Source organism: Daucus carota, chromosome 5 (genome assembly GCF_001625215.2).
Source record: "Daucus carota subsp. sativus chromosome 5, DH1 v3.0, whole genome shotgun sequence".
Lineage (NCBI taxonomy): Eukaryota > Viridiplantae > Streptophyta > Magnoliopsida > Apiales > Apiaceae > Daucus > Daucus carota.
In genome coordinates, this window is record NC_030385.2 from 45,221,895 (window position 1) to 45,242,769 (window position 20,875).

General features: G+C 40.4%; 1 protein-coding gene across 1 annotated transcript; it reads left to right on the forward strand.

The window, feature by feature from the left end:
• The first annotated feature begins 14,501 nt into the window (after nt 1-14,501).
• Nucleotides 14,502-17,365, forward strand: LOC108220522 (glucan endo-1,3-beta-D-glucosidase). The gene is made up of 5 exons (XM_017394315.2): nt 14,502-14,670; nt 15,060-15,724; nt 16,059-16,382; nt 16,574-16,931; nt 17,150-17,365. The coding sequence occupies exons 1-5, from the start codon at nt 14,571-14,573 to the stop codon at nt 17,185-17,187; spliced, it is 1,485 nt and encodes a 494-aa protein (XP_017249804.1). The 5' UTR covers nt 14,502-14,570; the 3' UTR covers nt 17,188-17,365.
• Nucleotides 17,366-20,875: the final 3,510 nt, after the last annotated feature.

Genomic DNA, 20,875 nt, shown 5'->3' on the forward strand with positions numbered 1-20,875 from the left:
AATGTACTTCTCTACCCTCGGTTCTTTCAGATTGTTCTGAATCAAATGCTGACTCCTGCTGAGAGAGCTGTCTATCCAAATATAGACAATGTCATATGCTCCTTCATGACCACAAGGGTGATATCTATGCTGGAGAGTCACCAGAACTACACTAACAATGAGGATGTGGTTCTTCCGGAGGCAATGCAAGAATTCTTAAACAACCAGAACTTGCCTCCACCACACATTCAAAATGTTGCTGATCCTGTGGTTCAGGAAGAGGAGGCCCCTGAAACACAAACTGAAGAAGTCACTGAGTCATCTCATCAAGCTGATATTCCTGAGACTCAAACTTCTCAAGTTCAAGAAGAGGTGATAGTGGAAGATGCACAGACATCCTCAGATGACAATGCTCAATCTGAAGGAGAGGATTCACTGCAAGACAACTCCACTGATTCAGAAGATGAAGTGAATACTCCTATTCAATCCACTGCAGCTGATGTAATGGTGGATGTTGATGAACTTTTCTCTAACACCTACAATCCACTGCTACAGTCAGGTATTCCTTCTGACTCTGACAACTTGTCATTTGATGCACCTGATTGGGTTCAGAATCTTTTGGATTCCAATCAGCTTTCACCACCTCTCACAAGTGCCAATGAATTTGAAATCCCCCAAGTTCATAACCAAGGCACCACTTCACAAACAATTGAAGCAGAAACTACTCTACTCCTCAGCCAACCAAGTCTTATTTCTGAGAGAGAGGGAGAAAGTGCCTTAAGTGCACCACACAAGGAGTCTGTTTCTGAAACTGCAGCTCTGTCTCCTAGTCAGGAAAGGAGAATAGAACCTGAGACAACTGCAGATATGTCTATTTCTTCACCACCTCAGCCAAATACTATTCCAATGCACAGTGAGGTTGCACACACAGTTGAAGAATTGACGGTTGCGAACACTTTGTCGTCCATGTCAGGGATAGACACTGTTGTTTCTGATCCTTTTCAGGGTCAAGTGCCTTCACAGGCTTCTGGGGGAAACTTGGATGAAATGCCACTTTCTACATCCTTGTCTACCCCCCTGGGAGGAACATTCCCAGATCCTTCAAAGGACTCTTCACCTCTCGAAGGTGAACGGCAATCTGTTTCTGAGCCCTTCGTATCAGGAAGTGTGCCAGTTATAGAGGACTTGTCACAAAGTCTTTCGCCATCAAAGGCAGTTGTGGGAAACCAGGGTGCTTCGCCAATTCAAGGATCACATCCTTCGAGCCCTGTGTCTACCCACCCTGAGATTCCAACTCAGGATCCATCAAAGGACTCACCACTTTCAAGTGGTCGGCAACTTGTCTCTTATGACTCAGATTCATCTGACGAGGAAACCGAGGACGAAGGCTTACGAACCTTCATTGCACCTTCTGTGACCTCTCTAGAAGAGGCTAAGAAGATTTCTATTGCAGGTACATCCACAGAAGCTGGAGATTCTTTGAGTGAGAGGGAAACACTTACAGAACCAGTTATACAGAAACCCTCTGCCCCACTGAGTGCTCTAGTGTTGAGTGAAATGAGAGAAACACCTGCAGAACGAACAAGTGAGAACCCATCAGCCCCACCTTCAATTGAAACTGCTATTCCAACTGTATCTGTGACAGAATTTGAAGCTCTGAAATTCAAAGTTCAACATCTTGAAGCTGAGAATCTTGTTCTACGGGAGGAGTTAGTGGAAATCAAATCAACAATGGACCAAAGGTTGGCTGCACTTGAAGCTAAATTGCTGGCATCTCAACCTTCCAGAGAGGATTACTCAACTGAGGGGGAGAGAGCAGCAGAAAAAGCAAAAGGGAAAAGGGTGATCACAGGGGTGTCTGAAGAACTGATTGATTCTGCTCTTAAACATCAATTCAGTTATAGTCATGATGAATACATCCCTGAGTTTGTTGATGACAGGGTGATTAGGATGGTTGGTGCTGAGAATGAAGATCTTGAAGAAGGAGAAATCCCAGATGCTGAAGTCTTTGCTGATGAACTTGCATATCACAATGACATCTTTCCTGCTGAAGAGTTTGAAATTGCAAATCCACAAGACATTGCTAATGTTGCTAGGGATTATGCTGAGCAAAAGAGAGCAAGGGAGAAGTTAGAAAACCAAAGACGGATTCGACGGGAAAGGAGACTTGCCAACTTACATAAAGATGGAGCTGAATGGGATGCTGCTAGATCTGTGTTTGACTTTCCAGAGGTCACTCAAGATAATGATGATGACGAAGTAAAAGATATCTTTGACTCCTTCAGGAACAACTACAAAGATTTACATGATTATCACGAGGTGTTGAATGATATCATTTCTACTGTGTCTGTTGCTGTTCTTCCCAGAAGAGGATGGATGGTTAACATATCATTTGAGCTACAAAGAGAAGGCCATGGACTCAAGCATGTGTCAAGTCAGTTTCTCAGAGATCTATCTTTAACTGAGCTGTTTGTGGTAAGAAACAAGATCATCTCTACCGGCAGAAAGCATAATGAAGTATTCAGAGATATGGTGGAAGAATGGATCACTGATATTGGAGTTGAAATTCATGACAAGCCCTCAGTTATTAAGTACTTCAAGGATGGTATGATTCAGAGTATAGGACTCACTGATGAAGCACTATCAACATACAATCCTCGTATACTGAAATATCTGGAAGCTCAAGTCAGGGAGAAGTGCTCAAGGACTAGCAAGGGAAGACTAACTGCTGAACTGCTATATGCCTATCGTCTGAACTTTGCTGCTCTGAGAGAATTAGACTTATCAGCCATCAATCGTCAACCACCATATCCACTGCCTCCACTAGACCCTGAAGTTCCTGAAAATCCAAATGCACCTGTTGTCACTTACAATCCTACATCTGTAATATTCAAGAAGAAGAAAGACTCTGAAGTCACTGCTATACCACTCACAGAAATTGGAAAACTCAATTCCAAAAGAATCACTCGTGCAGTTGCAGCTGTTAAGTGGTCAGTGGTAAAAGAAGACAAGAGTGTGCTCAAAGATTTGGTTGATCTTCTGGAGATAAGAAAAGCTGTAGAGACTGTCCACAACACTTCTAGAGTTCGTGCTCATCCATCAAGGATCATTATGAAAATTGAAGGAATGGAGATGAATGTCACTTTCAAGAAGTTGAAAAAGATGGTTCACCTGCAAACATTAGAGAAGATGAAGAAAAACCTAGAGCAACCTCCTCCTGAGAATACACTGGAGCAAGTGGCACTGAGTACCATTACAGCAAGGATTGAAGAAATTGAAAACAAGCTTACTCAGAAGAAAGTAGAGGAAGCTGCAAAGAGGAAAGCTGAGCAGAAGCTGATTAATGCAAGAGCCAAGAAACCAAGGAAAGATTAGTTCAGGCTAGAGGAACAATGGCTGCTTGTATTTATTTTTGATTTCTGGAAAATGTAAGATATAATCCAGACTGTACTTAGTATTATTTCCTGTTTAAAATAGTATGCTTTTTCATTGTGTCAGTTGAGTTATCCTCTTAAAGGATTTGCTTGTCGAACTCTAAAAATCAAATAGGGGGAGATTGTAAAGCATAATGTAATGTAACTGTAATTACGATAACTCAACACAACAAAAGACAGGAAACAATACGTAAGTATCATACAGGAATCTACAGGTTGGAGATTCGATACGAACAGACAAAGACAATCAAGATATCTGAGACGAGCATCCGTCCACTGGAAGAAGTTCATTAACATGTTCAAGCCTCAGTGAAGAATAAAGATACAATATGTTTCTGCTATCAAGATTGCCTGAAGATCAAGTATCAAAGACCAGAAGATTCCAGTATATTTGATTTGATTATTTATAATCAAATTTATCGAAGCAACATCTAACCCGGAATGACTGATCAAGTATATTATCAAGCAAAGGATTCAAAGAATTATTTCAGTTCGAGTCGTTCGTGAACCAGACCAGTGCACAGGACGTCAGGACATACGAAAGTATTCAATGGATTCGATCAACGAATTAATTGATCAAGTCAATCGAGCTGCTCCAGAATATATTGCCAAAGAATTTTGATTAGATATATATATATATATATATATATATTAATTGTTAATTATTTGAATATATAATTCAAATAATTAATTTACCACAATTAATTATATATATATATATATGTATATTTAATCATTATGCAAGATGAGGAGACTTGTGAAATCTGTCTAAGTAATAGACAGTATGCATCCACTGTGTGGCGCAAGGTTTGACCATAAGTCAAAACCTGCGCTCACATTGCTCTCTACACTGTGGAAGGAGTGAGGCGCCAGGTTTGACTAAAGTCAAAACCTGCGCTTCCCTTCATCACAGTGTAAATGTTGAAGAATTGCCTAAGTACCTCATACAGTGAGGTTTCCACTGCATAGGAGCGCAACCTTTGACTAAGTCAAAGGTTGCGCCTCTCATTTCTTCACTAAGCGCAAGTATGTGAGAATACATAATTTCTCTAAGTCAAAAACCAGTAGCATCAGTTGGGGCGCCAAGTTTGACTCCCCTAGCGCAACCTTTGACCACAGTGGAGAATATGTGTATGTAGAGCGCAACTTTCATATATATATACTTATATACATATATGTGTATATGAAAGTGGCGCCATCTACTATACTCACTGGAGTTAGTTTTATTTCTATAAAACGAATTCGTCCAGGACGAACTCAAGTCGTCCAGGACGAACTCGTTAACCATGGTTAGTTGTTGGAAAGCCTATAAATAGAGGTTGATGTTTTCATTTGAAAACAACTACACACTTTGTAAGTGCACACACTATACACATTCTCGAGAGTTCAATTAGAAGATCATATTTATCGAGAATTTGTAATAGAGTGATTGTAGTCTCTGCAGCCGACACTTGTGTTGGAATTTGTAGCACCCGAGGATTATTTCTAATACAAGAATATTCCCCGACTTGCTGGAGTTATTTATTTACGATTGATTTAACATGGACTGAAACAAAGATTATCCGCAATTAAATTAAATCTAAGAAAATTGGTAAGACGTATTCAACCCCCCCCCTTCTACGTCTGATTGGACCTAACACGAAGGCGTCACTCCTTAGGGTAGGCCAGTAGTATCCTTGCCTCAGGACCTTCATAGCTAATGAGTTGCCTCCCGAGTGGTTTCCACATATGCCTTCATGGACCTCCCTCAGTACATAGGTGCACTCATCACCGTCTATACACTTCAACAATGGCTGGTTGAAGCCCCTCTTATATAGTTTGCCATCATACTCGACATACCTGGCTGCCTTATATCTTAGCCTCCGTGCTTCAGCTTTATCTTCGGGTAGCTTTCCTTCCTTAATAAAATCCCATATCGGTGTCATCCATGTTTGATGTTCGACGCCGTCTCCTACCTTCATGACATCTAGTTCTGGGATGCTAGGCACTTCTTGAACTTCCAATCGAATTACCCCCAATAAGGAAGCTTCTTTCTGAGACCCCAATTTTGCCAAGGCGTCGGCGTCTCCGTTGAACTCCCTAGGTACCTTGTTTACTTGTACCTCCTCAAATTGATCTAGCAACCTCTGGACGCATCTGAGGTACATAGCTGTCTTAGGTCCCTTGGCTTGGTATCCCCCTTTTATATGCTCTACCACCAGCATTGAGTCCAGCTTCACCACGAGCCTTCTGACTTTCATCTCGAGGGCTAGCTTTAAGCCTCCCACTAACGCTTCATATTCTGCGTCGTTATTAGATAGTTGGAAGGTGAAGTGGATGGCGTTTAAGAGCCTGTGTCCCTCGGGACTTATCAACACTATGCCGGCACCTGCTCCATCACTATTCACTGCTCCGTCGGTGTGCACCGTCCACCATAGTTCGGGGATGTCTTCTTTCGGGGCGTCCGGTTGTGGTGGTAGGTCTGGGTCATATTTGATTAGTAGGCCAGAGTTCTCTCCATCTTCTGGGAATTCTAAAATGAAATCTGCCAGGGCCTGACCTTTGATGGCGGTTCGTGGTCTGTAGTCTATGTCGAATTGTCCCAACTCAATCGCCCACTTCATCATCCTACCTGTTACCTCTGGTTTATGCATGATTTGACGAAGGGGGTACGCGGTCCTTACCTCCACCTTATGTGCCTGGAAGTAGGGTCGTAGCTTTCGGGATGCATGTACCAAAGCGTACACCAACTTCTCCATACTTGTGTAGCGAGTCTCCGCGTCCAACAACCTTTTACTTACATAATAGACTGGGGACTGACCCTCCGCGTCCTCCTTTACCAAAACGGCACTGATGGAGTAGTCTGAGACGGCTAGGTAGAGTACGAGCGTCTCACCTTCATCTGGTTTGGCTAAGAGGGGTGGCTCGCCCAAGTGTTTTTTGATTTTTACGAAAGCGCTTTCACATTCTACCGTCCATTCGAAATCCTTGGATGCGCCCTTCACGGCTTTGAAGAACTCTTTGCATTTTTCGGAAGACTTTGACACAAACCTGTTCAAAGCGGCGATCCTCCCGGTTAAGCTTTGGACCTGTTTGATATTGGTTGGAGACTTCATTTCTAACAAAGCTTTGATTTTCGCGGGATTGGCCTCGATACCTCTGTGATTTACCATGAACCCAAGAAACTTCCCTGACTCTACTCCGAAGACACACTTTTGAGGGTTGAGCTTCATCCTGTACTTCCTTAAAATTTCGAACATGTCAGATAAGTGAGACACATGATCATTGGCTTTCTTGGATTTGACCAACATGTCATCAACGTACACCTCCATGGTCTTCCCGATTTGATCTTTGAACATCATGTTTACGAGCCTTTGGTAAGTCGCGCCTGCGTTGATGAGTCCAAATGGCATGCCAATATAACAATATAGACCTCTGTCCGTAATGAATGAGGTGTGTTCCTGGTCAGGCTCGTACATGGGGATCTGGTTGTAACCCGAGTACGCATCCATGAAACTAAGGAGAGCGTGGCCGGCCGTTGAATCTACCAGCTGATCGATCCTAGGTAGTGGGAAGCTATCTTTAGGACACGCCTTGTTAAGGTCTGTGAAGTCTATGCAGGTACGCCACTTCCCGTTGGGTTTTTTCACCAGCACAGGGTTTGCTAGCCATGTTGGGTAGAACGACTCTTTTACTAGTCCCGCTTTCATGAGACGGTCTACCTCTTCCTGGAGGGCCTCAGCTCTTTCCCCACTTATTGGTCTGCGCTTCTGTCTAATACCTTTTTTGGTGGGGTCGATGTTGAGATGGTGACACATAACAGCCGGATCAATCCCGATCATGTCTTCATGACTCCAAGCAAACACATCAAGGTTGGCCTTTAGGAACTCTGTCAGTTTGGTCCTTACCTCAGAACTTAGTTTCGACCCTATTTTGAGGACCTTGTCGTCACTCCCCGGTGTAACCTGTATCTCGACTGTGTCCTCAGCTGGTCCCGTGTTCTGCACGAGCATAGGCAACCTAGGGTCTAGATCAAAATCAAATTGTTGGGGGGTTGCCTTGTGTTCTGGGGATGCATCCTCGGGTGTTCCTTCAACTGGTACGGGATCATCCAGTTCCATCACTACCTCTGCCTTGTCTATCTTCCGGATTTTGGCGGGGGGTGTGACCTCTACCTCCGCGACTTGCTCTCCACATTCTCCCACCTTTGGCTCATGTGTGGGGGGTAGTTTATCCTCGAAGTGGATGTGTTCTTCTGATGGTAGGGGTGAGGGCGCGCCCTCCGTATCACTTTCCGGGTATTGGATGAAGTAGATAGCGTTGACTGAATGGAGTTCCTCGTGGGGTCTCACTCCTCTCTTTTCTTGGAAATTTTTGAGCGATCGGCCATAGCAGTCGCGAGACTCGTACTGAGATCCCTTTACGCACCCAACCCCTCCAGGAGTAGGAAACTTCAAAGTGAGATGATAGATGGAGGTGACTATCCTCATGTTTTTCAAGAGAGGGCGCCCCATTAGTGCATTATGAGCTGACGGGTGGTCGATGATTACGAACTCAGATATCTGTGTGGCCGCCCGTGGGGCTTCTCCCAATGTCACAGGTAGGCGGATGGTTCCTTTAGCCTTGATGGCCTCTCCTCCGAAGCCATAGATGTAGAGGTTTTCTACTGTCATGTCTTTATCTGGTAGTCCCATCTTCTTGTAGGTGTCGTAGTAGAGGATGTTAACCGAACTTCCATTATCCACGAATACCCGGTGAACGTTCATAGTGGCGATGCGCATGGCGACCACCAGGGCGTCGTTGTGGGGATGGTGTACCCATCTAGCGTCGTCCTCTGTGAAAGTGATGTCCATAGTTTCTCCGTTGAAGACTCTCGGGGCCCTGGCTGACAAATGGTTTACGTTGGTAAGAGGGTAGTCCCTTGCCTCCTTGGCGTACCTCTCCATTGCCTTTCGACTACCTCCACCTATGTACGGGCCTCCGAATATGCTTCTAATGCTACCTTCCCTCACAAACTGGGTGTCGTTCTGCTTCTCATCATCTTTATTTTCGGGTGATCTTCCGCGGGCGCGCCTTTCCGGTGGGTGATCCATTCTATATTTCTTCACCCATTCTGTTAGATAACCTGCCCTGAGCAACTCCTCAATCTCCTCCTTAAGGTGTCTACAGTCCGCGGTGTTGTGTCCAGCCGATTCGTGGAAGTCACAGTACTTCTTCTTGTCTTTGGCAACGTTATAGGGAATAGGCTGCGGCTTCCGAAAAGGGGCCTTATCTTTGCTTACCGCATAGATGTGCTCGGCTGACGCCACGAGAGGGGTGTACGTGCCTGGTTGTCTCGGGGGACTCCAATTCCTTCTATCACTAGCCATGTGTACCCTTGCTGGGGAACGTCCACGTCCTTTTGGTTCCGGACTAGGTGTGTGTTCCTTTCTCTTACCCCGCGACTTAACGATTTCTTTCTGATTCTCGGCGAGTGACTGCTCTACCTTCTTGAAGGACTCGGCTGCTGCGTACAGCTCTGACAGGTTAGACGGGTCTTTCCCCTGTAGGTGCTTCCAGAAATCGGTACCAACCTTTAAACCGGCGATGAGGAAATTTTTCAAGGTCTCATCCGACGCTCCCGTAACCCCCATAGACTCCTGGTTGAACCTTTTGAAGTATGCGGTTAAAGATTCGTTATCGCGTTGCTTGACGTTGGCTAAGGTGGTGACTGGCGGGGCATATTTGGTTGCGGCTTGAAACTGCATCATGAACATTCGCTGCATGTCTACCCAAGAAGAGATCACACCCTCCCCTAATTTCTGAAACCATTGTTGAGCGCTTTCCCTCAGACTTGCCGCGAGGAACCTACACCTGACGAGGTCTGGGATTTGATACAAGTCCATCTCAATGTTGAACCTGATTAGGAATTCCCGGGGGTCCGAATTGCCATGGTATCGAAGGTCTGCATTCACATGTCTGAATCCCGTTGGAAGTTGGGCGTCACGAACTGCAGCGGTAAATGGTGAAGGGATGTTTGGTACTGCGGTGGAGTGTCCAGCTTGCAGGAGGGCAAGCAGTTTCTTAAGGTCTTCTCCATTGATGGCTCCGAGTCCAGGGATAGTTTGCGTAGTCGTTTGGGTAGTAATGGGTGTAACCGTTGTGCCGGTATTATTAGCTAGGGTCGTGATAGGTGTGGTCACAGTATTGGTGTTGCCGCCTGGGGTTTGAATGACTGTCGTAGCAAGGGTCGTCTGCGTACCCATAGGTGTTTGTTGTTGGGTTGCAGTGGCCTGTTGGTTGGTCGTGATGGGAGTGGTTTGCTGAGTATTGCCTTGAGGGTTCGTGCCCGTATGACCGTGAGGGGTGGTTTGAGTGGTCACGCCCGTCTGGCCATTAGGTGTAGTTTGTTGAGGATTGGTTTGATGGGTTGCGCCCGTGTTACCATTGAGGGGGCGCGACCTTCTTCGACCTAACTGATTTGGCGTGTGCTGGCTAGACTCACTCTGCGAAGGGAGGTATTCAATTATGGGAGGTCCGCGACCTCTTCCTCCGACCGATGTATGGTCTCTGCCTCTACCTCTTACTCCCCGGTAGGTTCTGCCAACGCCAGTGTCGCGCCTTTGCTCCGAGGGCGCGCCTTGGGTCCCCTGGCGTTCTCGCTGTTCCTCTCCCGCCAAATGCACAATCATGGCTAAGCTGTCTTGTGTGATCCCAAGTCTTTCGGCCAAGGGTCGGGCGTTTGTGATCTGATTCCCTCTTCCTTGCCCCGACCCTCCTGTCTGAGTTGGCGGTATGGAGACGATCAGGGGCGCGCCCTGGGTGCCATGAGCCCCGTGGTTGCCGGCTGTTCCTTGGGGATGGTTAGCGCCAGGAGTTGCATCTCCATATTCCAACATCCGAGGTGTAGGGCGCCTGAATCGTCTGCGTCCCCTCCTATCATGGCTCCTAGACTGATGAGGACGTCGGGGTGCGAGTTCTTCTAGGACGGACTCCAGGGTATTCAACCTTGTGTTGTATCTTGCTTGATTTTGTTCCATTCGGTGAAGGGCACTAAGAAGCTCCGTATTACTGACCACAACCGGAGGTGGGTTGTTAGGCAAGGTGCGGGGGTCTTCAATGTGCACCGGTGAGTACGGCTCTACTGGTTCGTCTTCAACGTAGTACTCTCCTTCATACAAATCATCGTCGTGGTTGGCCATCTCTTCCTCTTTGAGATTTCACCCGGTTCCCCTCCTTCTAGCGCCAATTTGTTGATAGAGGAATTTGGTGAATCAACAAACGTGAGGTTCGTTGACGGATTTAGGTGTTTTTACGGTGATTATATGACGGAGATCCGCTGTGGGCGGTGGTTTTAGGTGTTTGAGGGTGGCTGAGATCAAGGGAATATATTTCTGCTCTCGTTCTCACAACTCTCGATATATCCCCTTGATGTGCCTACGTACCCCTTTATATAGGGGATCAAGCCGTACGTAGTTCTATAGAACCAGGAGTCCTAGTTTGATCAGGACTAGGCCTCTTGGGGATAAGACCAACCGTGGGTCGGTGACTTATCACTTAGAGTTCTACTCCAGTTAGAAGTATGCCTTGAGGCGACTACCTTAGACTCCTAGTCCAAGTACATCACGGATACGGCATCACCCCCACTACGAGAGATGACACTAACCGCTACTCTTTCGTAGCATGGAGGAGACATCGGATAGAGCCGTGACCACTTCCTTGAGGTGTAGTGACGCGTCCTTACCCCCTAGCGAAGGTTCTCACTAAGAGGTAAGACCAATGAGGAGCCAAGTTACACGATCGTCCCAGTCCCCCAATGAGGGCTAACTCACCAGAATACAGGACCCGGACATATGATCGGCCTTCGTGTCACCCCTGAGGGCCTTCTACAACCATGATCACCCCAGGCCCCCGCACGAGGACAACCCGGCAGATAGCAGGACTGGGGATTATAGATCACGCCCGGACGTAACCCGGGAACTACCAGATGAGCCTGATAACTACCAGATGAGCCCGGCACTAGTCTTCATATCCCTCGGAAGGGTAAGTCTTCGTATCCCTCGGAAGGGTCGTCATCGAGACTCACTCAACCTCACACACACATTACCTTTCTGTGGGCGCGACAATGAAGGGCGCGCCCTTGATCTTTACCTCTCTCACATTTCAGACAGGTGACACCTGTTCTTGAACAAAGGGCCGCGCCTCCCGGGATTACCCTACGGAGGGCGCGCCCTCCTCTCTCTCTCATAGCCAAAATCGGTTATAACATACATTATTCACACGTTCTTCATATATACATACAATTATAACTCTTCTCAAACTACTTTGGGGCCGTTTGGGTGAACTTAAATAAGTGCTTATTGCTTAAAGTAAAAAAGTAAAGTAGAAGTTAGAAGCAAGTTAAGACTTATAAGTGATAAAAGTGTTTGGGAAGTAAGTAGAAGCCGTGAGACAAAAGCTAGTAATCGTAGCTTTTTTTAAGTACTTCTTGACTTCTTACACAAACGTTACAAACAAGTGCTTCTAACTTATAATTCAGAAGCCGGGCTTATAAGCCCTTGCCAAACACCTGCTTTCTCTCTCAACCAAATAAGCATAACTCATTAGTTTTCAATGGAATCACAACATGGTATTAGTGGTACTGGATATGGACATGATGAAAGTGGAAGTGGATCTGACAATCAACCTCCCTTGTGAGCCTTAAATGGAGAATGAGTTGATCTCCGGTGATATTAATATTTGAGAATGTTGCATCTGTCCCATATATATTAAATTTTTAATTTTTTATTAATATATTATGTGCCGTCTCTGTACCTTTTAATTTTGAAATTATCGTTTCATGTCTCCGTCCCCGTACTTGTATTCGTGCAACTTACGGGGGTGTATTCGATTGGGATTTTGATGCATTGTTTTTAGTCTATGGATTTTAATGGATTGTATGGGATTTTGATTTTGTGCGGATTCTTGACGAAATGTCGCAGAGTTGATAGGATTTAAGTACAATGCTTCAAAATCCCATTGAATTTGGTGGGATTTCAAAAAACTTAAAATACACTGAAGAATGCCACAAAATCCATCATTTTATGAAATGAAAAAAAATTCATCAGCATTTGAATACCATCAGATTTTAATGGATTTCAAACAATCCCAATCGAATACCCTCAGATTTTAAAGCATAATTTAAAATCCCAATTGAATACCACCAGATTTTGTAGCATAATTTAAAATCCCAATTGAATACCTCAAGATTTTAATGGATTTCAAACAATCTCAATCGAATACCCTCGGATTTCATGAATGCAAAAAAATGCTTTAAAATCTCAATCCAATACACCCCTCTTAGAGACAGAGTATCGGATTTGTTACGACAATAACATATTTTATCAGGTCTACAAAGTCTTGGTGAAGAATCCAGTCCTCGTAATAAAAGCCCAAACTTGTTCTGGAAAATCCAAAGTTTTAACTTTTAAACAAACAAGTCCAAAATGTGTTGTGCACAACCAGACATAACCTGGGCTTCTCAGCCTGGCTCCCCGTTTTGGACTTTTGGTCGAGCACGTCTAGTCTCTTGTCATGATTTTTCGTCAGGAGCACCAGTAGCGATCCGAATATATGTCAAATTTTGACAAATAAATTATTTTATTGACATAAAATGTTCAACAAACAAGCATCAAAATACAGTTTACTAATTTCAGAATAAAAATTGCAGTTTACTAAAGTACAGTTGAGACAAATCTCCGAACGATGAACTATAACGCTATTGTGAAATAAAGAATCTAACATCCCAAAAATTTCAAAACTTAACATCGGATCACTGATAACTTTTATGGAAAGTACTCAAGATCTCACTGAAAAAAGATTAGATCTTGATTTTTTGTAAAAGTTGAGACATAGAAGAGAGGATGTGAGTTCAAAGATGGTTTAACGTTTAATCGGTAGAATTATGAAGTTCTAGAAGATGAAAAAGTTACGGACTAATTTTTTAAAAATATTTTTACTTCTTTTAATAAATATGTCAATAAAAACAGAAGTCGATTATGCAAAACAAACTGGCCCTGAATATTTGTCAATTGAAAATGTTATCTTTTAAGTATCTCACTGTGCGGTCAAAAGACTCAAAATATATGTACCCATAAAGCATTACTTGCAAGAGAACTATACCTTTCTCCTAAAGAAGATAATCCTTTGTGCGCGCCTAAATAAAGTAGGCTGCTTCTTTTACATTTAGAAGAATTATTCTTAAATGACATAGTGATTTAGTCAAGATTCAGTCATATTATTACTCCCCGTCTCCTTTTACATGTCTATTTTGCATTTCGAGAAGTTAAATTGATCAATTTTTGACCAAACATTATAAATCATCTACTCATTATTTTATTTTTTTGATAAAAATCTACTCATTATTTTTAAAATCTGAAGGTTGCATATTAAAATACATTAAATATACTTTCTATTGATATAATTTTTATTATTTTTCTCAATTATTTGATACATGTAAAGTTCAATCAAAATAAAGTCAATTTGACTGGTCAAAAGTCAAAATGAACATGTAAAAGGGACGGAGGGAGTAATAAATAAAATCACATGAGAAATACACTACAAGACAGTAGCGCAAGAAATTTCATGTTAAGAGTTAAACAACCATAACAACTCATTCAAGAACCATCCATCAAAAAAAAAAAAAAAAACTCATTCAAGAACTTGGTTTAAATAATCATAATAACTTATTCGAGAATATGAATTTCATTTGAAATACGGTAAATACTCTCTCTGAACCATAATTGTTGTCTTTATTTAATTCTTCAAATTCAAATTTATCTAGTTTTGACTACCAATTTAATTATATACGCATATGATTATACAAATTCGTAAATTGAACGTTAAAACAGGATATCCAAATTTAATTATGATATTTTTTAAAATTAATTATGCGATAGACTTAATTTGTCGGTTGAAATTGGTCGATTTGAGTTTCAAAAACCAACGCAATTGAAAACGAAATCCAAAGCTATTTAATGGACACGACAATAGTATATCACAAAATTTCCTAAGTTCAAATAATCTGCCTCCACCGGGAAAGCAAAAGCAGGGTTCACTTTATACTTCACTTGTGCACAATCATAGATGAAAATGTCTTTTTCTTAACATGGAAGGAACATAAGCCATTATATATTCAAGAAAACATTATTTTATGTTGCAATGTACAAAACAGAGCAACAATTTGCAGTAGTTATGTTGAATCTTCACTACAGTTTGTATTTGATGGTCTTCTTCATTCACCTCACAGCTCATCTTGCTAGTAAGTCTCATTTCATTCTTGATGCTTGATATGCACTTTGTAAACTAATGGTTTTCGATGATATTTTGAGCATAGTTCTCGTTTGAGTGAAACCTTGAGATATTTATAAAAATGTTATGTATGGTTCTCGATTCTTGATTTTCGTTTTGCAAAACTAATAAATTTTGTACTATGTTTTTGGTTTCGTAACAATTTGAATATAGTTCTCGTTTGAGTCAGACCTAGGTGTCTATTAATTAAAGTGCTCCAGAGGGTTCTCAATTCTTGATTTTCGTTTTGTAACTAACAAATCAGTCATGTGTTTTTGGTTTTCCATAACATTTTGAGTATAGTTCTTGTTTGAGTCAGACATTCGTGTTTGTTTATAAAAGTCTGCTCTGTACATGCAGAATCAGAACCGTTTATTGGAATAAACTACGGCCAAGTTGCCGATAATCTGCCGCCACCTGCTGCAGCAGCAAAGCTGTTGCAGTCCACCGCGATCGAGAAGGTGCGTTTGTACGGTGCTGATCCTGCCATAATCAGTGCATTTGCCAACACTGGAATAGGCCTCACAATCGGGTCAGCAAATGGAGACATACCAGCCATGGCAACCGATCCAAATTACGCGAAAAGTTGGCTTGATAATAATGTGCTTCCCTACTATCCAGCAAGCAACATTATTTTGATTAATGTTGGCAATGAAGTGATGATCTCTGGGGACAAGAATTTGATGACTCTGCTGCTCCCTGCCATGCAAAATGTGCAAAATGCCCTTAATTCGGCTTCTTTAGGTGGAAAAATTAAGGTCTCTACGGTCCATTCTATGAATGTGTTGAAGCAATCTGAGCCGCCCTCGTCTGGGAGATTTGATCCGGGCTTGGAGGATTTTTTGAAGGGTTTGTTGAAGTTTAACAGTGAAAATGGATCCCCGTTTATTGTTAATCCATATCCTTTTTTCGCGTATCAGAGTGATCCTAGGCCTGAGACACTGGCGTTTTGCTTGTTTCAACCTAACTCAGGGCGGTTTGATTCGGGCACCAATATAAAGTATACCAACATGTTTGATGCTCAGGTGCAAATTTCTTATGAATTTTTTTTTTTTTTTTATGAATATAGCCCTTTTAATAAAATTGGATAGGAATATATGAACCTGAGTTATTTCATTGTTGATGATACGTTTTTATCATCAAGGCGTCTCTTAATCCTTTAAGTTCAATTTACTAATAGAGTATTTCTAGTGTGTGGCTGTGTGCCCATGCAATCACTTTTTATACAGGTGGAAATTTTTATTGGTAGAGTTTTTGTGCATGCAGAAGGTCCATCATTATTAATGAGATTGTGGCCGATAGAAATCAACCAGGCACGCACTAGAAAATCCGTTTACTAATATAATGAAGTATGTGTAGGTGGATGCTGTCCGGTCTGCACTGAACGCGATGTCATTTAAAGACGTCGAGATTGTGATTGCAGAGACGGGGTGGCCTTACAAAGGAGACGTTAACGAGGTAGGTCCAAGCATTGAGAATGCCAAGGCTTACAATGGAAACTTAATAGCTCACCTGCGGTCTATGGTTGGAACTCCATTGATGCCAGGGAAATCAGTTGATACATATTTGTTTGCATTGTTCGACGAAGACTTGAAACCGGGACCTTCCTCTGAACGATCATTCGGAATTTATAAACCCGATCTTTCCATGGTCTATGACATTGAACTCTCTAAGAGTAACCAGGTCAGAATTCACTGTAAATAAAAACTGCTTTCTTTGTTTAATTGTTGCTTTGAGATCCTGGAAAACAATTTTCTTTGAAACAGATTTTCTATTAGACAGACTAACAACCACTTTTTAGTGAGGCATGATGACACGGGAGTCTTATGTACTCGTACGTGTCTGCATACTGATTTCATTTGTAATGTCTTTAGGCTCCATCCGTGCCCAAAAACCCGGCCACCCCATCTCCAACAAGAAAGCCAACAACTCCAACTCCAACTCCGACTCCGACTCTGACTCCGACTCCGATTCCGTCAGGAGGCACGAAACATGGTCCATGGTGTGTACCTAAGACAGGGGTATCACTTGCACAGCTACAAAGTAATCTGGATTATGCTTGCGCATTTGCAATAGACTGCAGTCCTATTCAACCGGGAGGATCTTGTTTCGAACCGAACATCGTGTCCTGTCACGCAGCCTATGCGATGAATCTCCTTTACCAAAATTCAGGAAGGAATCCATGGAACTGTGATTTCTCACAAACAGCCATGCTCACATCAACTAATCCTAGTAAGTGGTTTAAAAGTTTTAGGAACATAACATCTACTCTGTGGCGGTCTGGTGGACTGATGATACCTTTTTTGTTAAGTGTTTTATTTTAATAAATTTTTATTCGTTTGTAAAAAAAAATATTGTCAACTTTTTTATATCGACTAAGGCTGTCTTGATTTCGTTACTTTGTGCCTCCAATCTACTTTTTTAAGAGTGCCTTAAATTGAAATTTGTAGGTTACGGTGGATGCACTTATCCTGGTGGGAGTACATGAACTAGTCGAGAACTATATGCATAATTTTTCGGTGCTATTTTTTTCTGAAATACTGTAATTCGGCTGAGAAAAACTATATGTTACTGTTTGCAAGATCAAAGTATGTGAATTTTCATCATTTCCGCTGTTGTACTTTGTTTACATGAATATAAAAATTATGCATATTTATGCTTGCAAATGAATTTCTACAACATAAAGCGATTTTGGACCTAAAAAAGCCTCGTTTGCTCCGCTTCTAATTGCACTTACTCACAAGTCTATTTTAAGCGGTTTAGATTATTGTTTGATATTAATATTGTTTTAGACAATAATAATAGTGTTTTACTCAAAAATGGTAAAAACTGTTTATTAAATTTAAAAATAGTCATTATAAACAATAGTTTTGACTCAAAACCAATATTGTTTTTATAAAAAACAGCTCGCCTCAAATTTTATTAAAATCTCTAATCTAAAAAAACTCCTAAAAATATTTTTTTTGATTAGTTTTTTGAATTAAAACCTTTTTTTCAACTAAAAAACACATTTTGTTCATTATACATTTGAATAACATTTACTTACGATCCATTAATACTATACTATATTTTTAATATTAATTATGTAAAATTTTGATCAATATTGTTCAATTGAATTTTTAAATTTCAGGCAAAAAAAGATACTATTAGCTAAAATCCTATGGTTCAAATCTCTGTCAATAAACTATATAGGAAAATGTGATATGTCTCGTGATCATAATGTATGTGTTAGATACTACTCCCTCCGTTTCAAAATACATGTCCATTTTAGAAAAAAAAATTGTCTCAAAATACTTGTCCACTTCAACTTTGAATGTAAAGTTATACTATTTCCAAAATCAACTCTCCTCCACATATTTCAAATTTATATTTCCATGATCAACCATACACCACACATTAAATTATGTGATTTCTTTAAAATGGACATGTAATTTGAAATGGAAGGAGTAGTATACTGCCTTGTACAAAAATCAACGATTGGAAATAAAAGTTGCTGAAAGTGGCAATGAACAAAGCCCGATGATGAAAAGAGTCGACAAAAAGGGTCAGACTGAGACACTGCAATTTGTGTTGTACAGTTGCGCACTATCCTATCTTGGACCATATATCTCGATCTACTTTTAGAATTAATTTTATATGTTTACAATTCTGATCCCCATTATTTTCTATTTACTGGTTGAAAATGGATCTATGTATTATTGTTAGTTGTTAAGGTTCATGTATAAAATAATGATCATAAATTACTGAAATTCTATATTCTAATATATTTATAAAAAATGCACTGCATTACAGACTTCCCTATCACATACATTATATACTTATATATAATAAGCGTAAGGGAGATAATTTGGTCGCATGGTCCTATGATCCAAAAGCTTATCATCCGTTAGATCGTATATTGAACAAATAAACACCGTTAGAGTAGAACAAAATTAAATTCTGTTCTATAAGGAAACTGATATCTATTTGCATGTTTATAATTTTTTTTTCTGAATCCAAAACAAATTCTGTCTTTCACGTATTTTTGGTTTTTTTTAATCCTGTATAATCTAATAGGAGGAGTTGGCATCACATATTCTACTTAAAATAATTTAAAATTTTATAGAAGGAATTTAATATTTTGGCATGATATATACAATTTTAATTTATTATTGATAAATTAAATTTTTTCACACCATTTAAAATATATTTAAAAAGTTTATAAATAATTAAAAAGCTCTCGTGACTTGCACGGGCTATAAGCTAGTATTATATATACTAATATAAAATTATAGATGTAAATGTAAGACAAAAATATAAAACTAAGTGTGTGTTTGGGAAGGGAGCTTCTGGGCTTAAAAGCTCAGAAGCCCGCTTCTTTCTTTTTGTGGTGCGTTTGGCAATCAGTCTTAAAGCACTTAATCACACCAAAAGGAGCTGAAGATTAAAGCTTCAAAATACAGTTTTTTTTGATACGCAGCTTCTGCTTCTTTTCAGACGAACTCAGCGGCGCTAGTCTAAAAGTAATCCAGGCAAACAAGAAGGTAGTAATTGGCTGCATTGCATGTTTCTTTCATACTTCTTGCTAAACTATTTCATATATTAATTAATAAAAAATACCTTTGTATTTATATTAAATAAATATAAGTATTAAATAAATGATGTACCTTTTTACTTGTATTATCAGCAGTTATTAATTTTTTTTTGTTGCAGAGTTTAAAATATTGAATTTGTAAAATATTTCATGTATTAATAATAAAAGGTCTTATATTATTATAATTTATTTTTTAAAAGAAAATAAATTATTATATTATAAAATTACTAAACTATGTCAACTTATAAGTTAAGTTATCTAAACACTTAAAAAACTTATAAGTCACGGTATCCAAACACTTCTGATAACTTATAAGTCCAGACCAACTTCTGACTTCTAATCCACTTCTTTATTTTAAGCAATAAGTCACTTCTTTTAAGCACAGCCGAACGGCCCCTAAGTAATCAAGTTTTGTGTTGCTACAGCCTACATTATAGAAAATGGACTGCTTGTGTGACCATCTGATTTACAGTATTATTAAGTGTCTAAAAATCTCCATTTTATTAAAATCTCCCATTGATTTTTAAAACTTTTAATATTAATTTATCGATTATATTTCAATTTGACTAAATATTTATTTATCAAAAAATTTCTAACAAATTTCTAATAAATCCTGAATTAATAGGTTAGTCGATTAATTTTGATTTCTAATTTTATTTTTTTTAGCATAGTGTTCTAGTGAACAATTGCACATGTTTGGGTCATGTAGTCAAAATTTAGCTGGGCTTCTCCTTTGTACGCTCGGTCTTAGTTTATTAATACCAGTTTCCATGTTTGGTTTAAGTAGGTAAAAAGAGCTGCAATAAACCTTTTTGCAAATTTAGCTCAACAATAACACCGGTACTACTAGCTAGCTTACTTGCAAGTTAATTGCAAGTTCTAGCTAATATTGAGCTAGAGCTATATGTTTGTGTTGGATGGGGAAAAAGAAAGTGATTGCCAAGAGAAAAGAACTCTCAGTAGCCATTTCAGAATCATCAATGGCTGAACAAGAAGAAGGGCCACAGATTATCACCAGTCCGAGGAAACGAGGAAGACCTCGCAAAGTCGTTGAGCAAGAAACATCAGCTGAGGAGCAAGAAGATGAAACTGAAACTGATGATGACCACAAGAAACCTAAGACAAGTGACCTCGGTGCACTGAGGATTGAAGAAGAGCAAAAACAGCAGCAGCAGCCTCGGAGTAGCAGAGCTAAGCGAAAAGGCAAACCTAGAAAAAGCAGCACATGATTGTTATGTGTAATATTTGTAGTACTGGTTTTATGTTTGTGTTGTAGTGTAGATTAGTTGCTTGGCTGCATGTGAGATTACTAAAATTTTGTTCAAGAACAGATTCAAGAATCATGCCATTGTCAACTGATGAATGATTTATATCCATATTTGAGGTTTCTGGTGATGAATATGAATGGTCTTGTATGCTGTACTATTGCAGTTTCTGTTTTCAGAGAAAGCTGATTTACTTTTTTTGATAATAAAGCCCTGCATCATATCTGTTGCTTTTGTCTTTGACTAGCTGAATTTAGCTTCCTCTCGCTCATTAATCGGTTCTCCTCTCAAGTCCTGGTTCCTCACCCAAAATTTGTTTGACTGAAGTAAATTTTTTA